Below are 8,492 nucleotides of genomic sequence, written 5' to 3'. Positions count from 1 at the left end.
GAACCCGGTTTTCGGCTTGGACCTGGACCAATTAGGGAGTTGGTAACTGCTCCCTAGTGTCGTGCGCAGCAGAATCGGAGTCACGAATAAGATAGGAGAACAAATCAACAACCAAAACAAGCACCACACAAGTAAGACACCAAATTTACGTTGTTCGGCAATGTGCCTACGTCCACAGGGCAAGGAGGGGAAGATTTCACTAATAGAGAGAGAGTACAAATAGAGATTACAATCACTCAATAATCTCACAAATTTAACCCTAAACAAAAACTCTCAAATCTCTCACAAAGTCTCCCTCAAAAGTGCTCAAAAGTCTCTCTAATCTCTGATCAAAATCGCCTCATTCAACCCTAGAAACATTCGTTTCTATTTATATCAACCAGTCAATCCAAAACCAATTGGGAAAACCGACCAGGCCCATAACCGCGATCCGGTCGACCGGGACCATCACTAGTAGAAAACTGAGTATTGGCGACAGGATATTGGTGACGGATTTGAAATCCGTCGCCAATACAAACATTGGCGACGGGAACAACCCCGTCGCCAATGTTCCGTCGCCAATGTTTGTATTGGCGACGGATTTCAAATCCGTCACCAATATCCTGTCGCCAATACTCAGTTTTCTACTAGTGATGGTCCCGGTCGACCGGATCGCGGTTATGGGCCTGGTCGGTTTTCCCAATTGGTTTTGGATTGACTGGTTGATATAAATAGAAACGAATGTTTCTAGGGTTGAATGAGGCGATTTTGATCAGAGATTAGAGAGACTTTTGAGCACTTTTGAGGGAGACTTTGTGAGAGATTTGAGAGTTTTTGTTTAGGGTTAAATTTGTGAGATTATTGAGTGATTGTAATCTCTATTTGTACTCTCTCTCTATTAGTGAAATCTTCCCCTCCTTGCCCTGTGGACGTATGTACATTGCCGAACAACGTAAATTTGGTGTCTTACTTGTGTGGTGCTTGTTTTGGTTGTTGATTTGTTCTCCTATCTTATTCGTGACTCCGATTCTGCTGCGCACGACACTAGGGAGCAGTTACCAACTCCCTAATTGGTCCAGGTCCAAGCCGAAAACCGGGTTCTATAGAAGCCGGGCCCGGCCAAGACCGGATCGGGCTTCGTCGAACCAAACCGGGCCTAGAGCCCGGACTGGCCAGGTTATCCTCGCTTTTCCCGGGTCGGGCCGGCCGAGTCCAGGCTGCATGCCCAATTAGACAGCCCTAAGTGGTGTAGACTGTGAGGTCCATAAACCATGATTGCATTCTGTGAAGAAATACTGAAACAAATAATAAAGAAAGCTTCCGTGAACATTAAAGCAGGTTGTCCAACCTTTATCTCCTTCATGAATAAAGGAATCCTTGTGTTGTTGCCATAAAATAATTGTGAAACCACACAGTCATAAAATTGAACCACATTAATCAGAATTCAACAACCATACCTCAATCTCCTGATCTATAAATATATCATGTGGTATCCTCCGGCATTTTTATCGCTAAATAACTATTGGCTTGCCCTCTTCTATTGATCTCGTTTAAGTATTTGAAATGCTCTATTGTTTTTCGGCTGCCTTTCTATATGGTTCCTGGTAAATGCATAAACATGTTAGGGTTTTTTAATTAGAATTTTCAATTCTCTCTAAACCTCGACCTACAACTAGTTTTTTCTTATAACTTTTCATGAGAGGAGGCTTAGGAAAAGATATGATGCAAGTTTAGTCGGAAAAGCTGAACATATATATGTAGAATGTCATACAAAAATGGTAATTGCAGCAAGTGCGCTAGAAGCATAAAGATGTATGGTGATGAAAAGACAAAAGTTTCAGGTTCTCGTAAGACAAATCAAGCTTGAATTTTTTTACATTTGAATCACAAATATTTACTTGAGGAGTGGGGTCTTAATAGAAAAGTTTACCAAAAGTCAAATTAAATACTTCGAAATTGTATGGTATTTTTAGTGTTTTGAGAGAACTAATGGAGGAGAAATTTTAAACTCGGAAGTTGTTGCTTTGGTATGTTATATATATGATTTTCTTAAGTGTGACTTGTTATGAAATCACAGAGCATGAAGACATTAACTAGATGAGCTTTTTTTTTAAACTGTAATATATATATATATATATAGAGAGAGAGAGAGAGAGTAAAACTCTTGTCAACTTAAGTTGATAAGAGCCATTGTCCATCAAAGTTTTTAACCGTTGGATGTAAGATCTGATCAAAGATATTGATCAAATAAAGATAGCATTAATTATTAAATGAGGGCATATTGGGAACTATATAAAAAAGGAAACAAAGAACCAATTAATGCTTCTTCTCCTCCCCGTCATTTTTTACTGCCACAGAGGTATGCAAGACAAAAAAAAGCATTGAGTTTTCTTGCTTCTCCTTCTCGATCATTTACAACAATCATGACAAGAACAAAAAGCACTATCTTGGTTCTTTTCACATGGTTCTTTTAAACAAATCTATCTCCAGGAAGCTCGACAGAACACCTGTTTTTTCAACTGACTGGACCCTGTATCGCATACAGTTTTATCGAAGAAACACAGTGCTTTGCAGGGTTAAAAAGAAAACTCTGGTTAACGCAAACTCTTGTCTGTGTATACCAGAAGTGCTTTGCAGGGTTAAAAGAAAAAAGAGAGTTATTAGAAAAAAAGAGGAGGAGGAGGGGGGGATGTGTTAATCTCTGCGAAGTGTAGTGTAATGCTAATTGATAGAAGAGAGAAACTACTGCTAGTGTTGCCTCCGATCGTCCCCCTCTTGAAGCAGCTCTGGGAATTTCAATGCCCTTTTGAGGGTGCGGCTGTCGATTCCTTCCCTTCCTGTCAGCAACATTGCTCATCTCGCGCCTATCTTCACTGATTTTCCTTCCCATGTACCTTCATAATACACAAGACAAAAATACATATCAAATAAGAAAAAAAGGGTCTCTCTCTCTCTCTCGCTCACATTGATGCACGTCTAAACCAAAAGAAAATCAGATTGAGATTCATGTGAGTTGTAAGTGCATTCACCTGCCCATCATCATGAGAGTAGCCTGAGGATTGGTCCCCGGTGACACTGAGAATGTCGACCCGTCGTTGAGCCTGAGCTCGCTGACACCAGTCACCCTGTACTCCCGGTCCACCACCCTCCCTACCACGCACCCACAGTGATAATGCCATATCGTCGACACCGTCCTCCTGCCGAACTCTCCCATCACTGCATCGTCATCCCTGTTTGCTGGCAACGCAGCACCCACAAACCTAAACTCCCTCCTCCCGTTGCGAGGGGGCGGAAGGAGACGACATTGGAGGCGGCCTCAACAAAGGTGCCGTTGTGGGTGATGACGACTACCTGGATGAGCGAGTGCTCGAGAGGGACAGAGGGGATGATGGAGATGTCGTTGTGGCGTTGTCATACATGAACTAGCCCACGTTTGGGTGGTGGACTGCTATGGGGATGCCAATGCTTTTTTGGTCTTGCCTCTATGGCAGAAAAATGACGAGGAGGAGAAGAAGTATTAATTGGTTCTCTGTTTCCTTTTTTTATATAGTTCCCAATATACCCTCATTCAATAATTAATGCTATCTTTATTTGATCAATATCTTGATCAGATCTTATATCCAACGGTTAAAAACTTTAGTAGATAATGGCTCTTATCAACTTAAGTTGACAAGAGTTTTACTCTATATATATATATATATATATATATCACTAGTACAAAACGGGTCTGCCCAAACGGTTGGAACCGTTTGGGCAAATGCAGTCCCAAACGGTTACAACCGTTTGGGCTAGAAAAAAACCCGTTTGGGCTGAAGCCGTTGGGGATGGATTTTCCCCAACGGTCGCCCAAACGGTTGTAACCGTTTGGACAGACTCCCAAACGGTTACAACCGTTTGGACAACATCCCAAACGGTTGTAACCGTTTGGGATGTCACAAATGTCCAAACGGTTTAGACCGTTTGGACAAATATCTGTCCAAACGGTTTTGACCGTTTGGATAGCGTTTTGTCCGAACGGTCTAAACCGTTTGGGTTAAGACCAGGCCAAACGGTTTAACCCGTTTGGCATGTTGATTTTTAACTTTTTTTTTAGTTATTTTATTTATCTACCTGCTTAAATTTAATATACACATCTCACACAGTGATATCTCAATATCTTACAATGAAATTAAAAACATATACATACACAAAAATGTCTCAAAACAGTGCTATATATCCAGTGTTATATATACGTCTCAAACGATGCTAAATATCCAATATTATATATACATACACAATGATTACTCAACATATAATATTAGAGAAAAAACATATACATACACAATGATTACTCAATATCTCACAATGAAAAACATCCAATATTATATATGTCTCCAATATCCAAAATGACTCATACGTCCAAAATATAAGATAGGAGTGGCCTGATCCATCCAGTCAAGGAACATAAGAAATTCCTCGAAGAATGTCCTCCTGGGACAAGCCCAAACGCCTTAATTCTGCAAATATCTTAGTAAGATTCTCCCGTGACAAACCTTGAGCAATAGGTTGTCCAAGTATATATGTTTCTTGCATTAGAAACTATAGTTGGAAATAGTTTCATCCACTTAACCTGCAAACCAACAAACTTTAAGTAAATGTCCACACACACACACACACGTTATGAAAAAAGAAACTTGAAGAGGTAAATAGCTTACCGAGTCCATGAACATATCAACCAAAGCCACAAGGCTCATGAACACAACACCAGAATCACTCGAGGCCTCAACTCGGGTATCAGGGCCTAAAAAATGATGCCCGGGCTTTGAAAAAATCCTGTCATTAAGTCTTTGAAAAAATCCAGTGTGTTAAGAAAAAGGTTTTTATTCTCAAATTTTGGCGAAAAAAATTACTTCATGTGTTAATCTTCTATGTTTAAACGGCTAGTACAAAACTGACTATGTAGCATTTTTGACTGCTTGCTAGAGAGGCCAAACATCTGCAGTAGCATTAAACTAAGGTTAAGAAGATACATTAATCGAAATAATCATGATTATAATGAAATTCTTTATAACATGGATAAAACAATCCCAAAGATAGGATATTCCAAAGAATGTAAAAAAAACCAATCAAACTTCTCAGGCAACACATGCTCCATGTAAATGCGCGCTATAAAGATGCTAAAAATGTGTGATCAATTTAAATAAGTCAAGTAGAAAAGATGATAAATAACTATATTATAAACTACATAATGTCATCCAGAACAGAGCCTATTGTTTCAGAATTTTATTTGGCCAGTGTCATCGAGAAAACGTAATGCATTTGAAGTAAATCATAGGTGATCCTTCCTCATATCAATGCAAAGGTTGATTTTTCATTTTTCATGTAGAAGGCATCAGTACTGCTCAGTCTTAGATTAGTAAGGTTTTTAAGTACACAAGCATATGCTTCAAATGCTAACCTTGAAAGATGAAAACAAACTATTTTATTTAGGAATTGATTATAATGAAAATGGCATAATAAAGTAATAAGCAAGGCTTCAGTGATAATTACTCATATCTAGCCAAATTAATCTACAGAGACATTAGTTTTAAGATCGAGTTCGACTGTCTTCAACTATGTTGTAGATAATTCAACTACTATGTACCATACAATCATAGAAAATCGTCCAAAGAGTTATTATCTGGTGTTATCTGTAAATGCCCAGAAACATGATAATAATAAGAGCAATACACTAACCGAAAATACAGTTACTTAACTTCAATATCTGACAGTGAACGAGGATAACTGATACTTTTAATGTCCAATAAGATTATTCTACTAAGAAAATGACTTGAATTCTATACACTCTGGAAATAGGTTGAGACTGTTTGTTAAATGCTCAAACTTCAACTGATATATGATCTAGTCTATCACTCGAAAATACAATTGCTTCTTTAGATATATATTCAAAGAAGAGCAGCTGATAAAAATAGATATCATCTGTTTTGTTCTTAAAAGCTAGTAGACTTTGTATGAATGACTTGAAGCAAATGGCAAGAGAAAAACGGCGTCAGCTTTCATGAACTGAGACGACTTCTTAAAGCTATTAATCCAAATACAAGCATAAAACATAATTTATAGCCCCAAACTTGATTATTTTGAAGTTATAATGACGTAAAAAGACAAAGCAGTTATTAAATACATTGCTAAAGAAATATCATCTAGTTTTCATCATTATATTTTTAAAGTTCCAATCTATAACACCTAAATGAATGTATTCAAAAACAGTTGTGGTGTCGGCAGAGACTGTAATAAATATTAATAATAACTCGAAAAAATGAATCAATTACTGCATATAAATGACACTTCTGCGATATGATCAATGTTCATCAAGAATAATGACGGCAACCCTAATAGGCTAAACTCAGAACTGCAATGTATACATATAGATGTAATAAAATCTAATAATTATTTTTCTGACCCAAACATTTCTAGGAACATAAGATATTAGTCCAAAAAAGATAAATCATATGTGTTAGTATCAAATAATACTAATTCTCAAACATGCACTCATTGACTATGAACATAGATATCGATAACCATAATAATAAAAAAGAAAAGAAATCAAGGGTCAACCTCTTCTTTTAATCTAGCATTCCCCATTCTAAGCTTCTACTCATCAAAATAGGAGTCTTCATTTACTGGAGGTCCTCCGCAATTTGGCAGATTATGTTCTTCAAAGCCTCTCTCATTGCAATGTTCTCGCATCTGATCTTATCATTTTCCGCACGAAGAGAGCAGTTATCTTGCCTCTCATGTTGTGCCTACATCAAAGAAAATATCACCAATCTAACTTAGAAACACAACAATGGTAATAATCTTTTTTTTAAACCTTGATAGCAGAAACCTAAAAGGCCCCTTTTTTGTTCTCATACCCAAATCTAACAAAACTTTCTCCAAAAAAACACAAAAATAGTTGAAGACAGTAAGTTAAAAAATGTTAACTTCATTTGGGTCCTCCTATTTTGAAACCAAAACTTGATCTGTTTTGGTTCCAACCCCAAATCCCTGCTCAGCCTCATCCTCTGCTTCTCATCAAGATGTGGGCAGAGCATAAACATCCTAAACATCATAAACCCATCAAAGCTTTAGCCTTAAAACCCAAAAAAAAAAAAAAAAACCAAAAAAAAAAACAAAAAAAAAAAAAAAAACAAAAAAGAAAAAATTGCCCCATAAAAATAGTGGACGAGAGTGCGGTGGAGGAGGACGCGGTGGAGGAGGATGCGGTGGAATCGAGAGGCGGTGGAGGAGGAGGCGGTGAAGCAAGATCCCCGGCGAGAGTCGGTGGACGAGAGTGCCGGCAAAGATGAAGGCGGTGGGGGAGGGCGAGAGTGCCGGTGGACGAAAGGCACGTTGGCCGACGGCCGCGGTCAGACTTCGACGATGAAGATTCGAGGGCTGGGGAGATTTTTGGGGGGTGCGGCGATTTTAGGGAAATTTTTCGGGGGGAAATATCGCGGGTTAATTGGGGAGAACGGGGGAAATATCAGGTTTTTTTTTATCTGTAGGACCAATCAAAACTCCCAAACGGTTGTAACCGTATGGGGTAACCGTATGGGATAAAATATCCCAAACGGTTGCAACTGTTTGGGATTTCTGTATGGGGGGGTTTTAAAATTCCAAACGGTTTAAACTGTTTGGGATTATTATCCCAAACGGTTTAAACTGTTTGAGCTATCTTGATTTGTCCAAACGGTTCAAATAACCGTTTGGACAGACTATTTTTGTACTAGTGTATATATATATATATATATATAAATGAAAGCATAATTATACATAGACATCATTTGGGAGGAGTTTGGAGGAAAATTCCAAGACCCCAAAGCAAAACAACCAACAAAACATCAAAATGCAATCCAAAAAATAAGAGAAGCTGCTACGCTTCTAACACATACAAAAAAAAAAAAAACAGAAAAAACAGCCGACAAATTGTCCAGAAAGCTTCGAAGTAGATCGGGACTAAGAAACTGGGAAGAGAATGACTACTGAATCAAATTGCTGTAGAGAAATTATCACCAACCTCAGCTTCGCCGCTAGCTTGAGCGATTTTCTTCATGCGCAGGTTGATAGCCGATTTGTGGAACTTAGAGTCAGATCTGCTGGTAGAGGTGCATGTCCAAAATAAGACATATCTAGCAACGTTAGTGGCAATACGATGAGGACAAGCAACGATTCCATTAAAAATGAGGTTGTTGTGGCAACTCCATAAACACTAACAGAAGCACGAGAGTATAACTCTCCAGATAGTAGATAGATCCTGACTGAAAGGTGAGCTGAAGTTAAAAGATATCATATCACCCAAGGCCAAACTGCTGGGGGAACATGAGGAAGAAGAGACGACCATGCTAAAAAGGAGAAAGCACATTTAATAAACAAAGGATCATGAGATTCTATAGTCTCATTACAGAGAGGGTAGCTGGGGCTACCTGACCATCCTTTGGACACCAAATTTTCCCTTGTATTCAACTTATGCTTGCTTACAATCCAAAAGAAAA

At 38.4% G+C, this 8,492-nt stretch overlaps 1 protein-coding gene and 1 long non-coding RNA gene across 3 annotated transcripts; both read right to left on the bottom strand.

The window, feature by feature from the left end:
* LOC109821784 lies at positions 2,437–3,613 on the bottom strand. Its single transcript, XM_020387942.1, has 3 exons — positions 3,009–3,613; positions 2,601–2,873; positions 2,437–2,509 (listed from the first exon to the last, which is right to left on the bottom strand). The coding sequence occupies exons 1-3, from the start codon at positions 3,191–3,193 to the stop codon at positions 2,437–2,439; spliced, it is 531 nt and encodes a 176-aa protein (XP_020243531.1). The 5' UTR covers positions 3,194–3,613.
* Positions 4,173–7,478, bottom strand: LOC109819646. Of its 2 annotated transcripts, XR_002241570.1 has the most exons (4): positions 6,943–7,478; positions 6,574–6,761; positions 4,674–4,803; positions 4,173–4,588 (listed from the first exon to the last, which is right to left on the bottom strand). It is a non-coding gene; the product is annotated as an uncharacterized LOC109819646 (long non-coding RNA). The 2 variants fall into 2 exon arrangements; XR_002241569.1 differs by having other exon boundaries at positions 6,574–7,478.

The sequence above is a fragment of the Asparagus officinalis genome, chromosome 8 (genome assembly GCF_001876935.1).
Source record: "Asparagus officinalis chromosome 8, Aspof.V1, whole genome shotgun sequence".
Taxonomy (NCBI): domain Eukaryota; kingdom Viridiplantae; phylum Streptophyta; class Magnoliopsida; order Asparagales; family Asparagaceae; genus Asparagus; species Asparagus officinalis.
The sequence above is the reverse complement of the archived record's forward strand: the minus strand, read 5'-3'. Positions and strand labels throughout refer to the sequence as shown.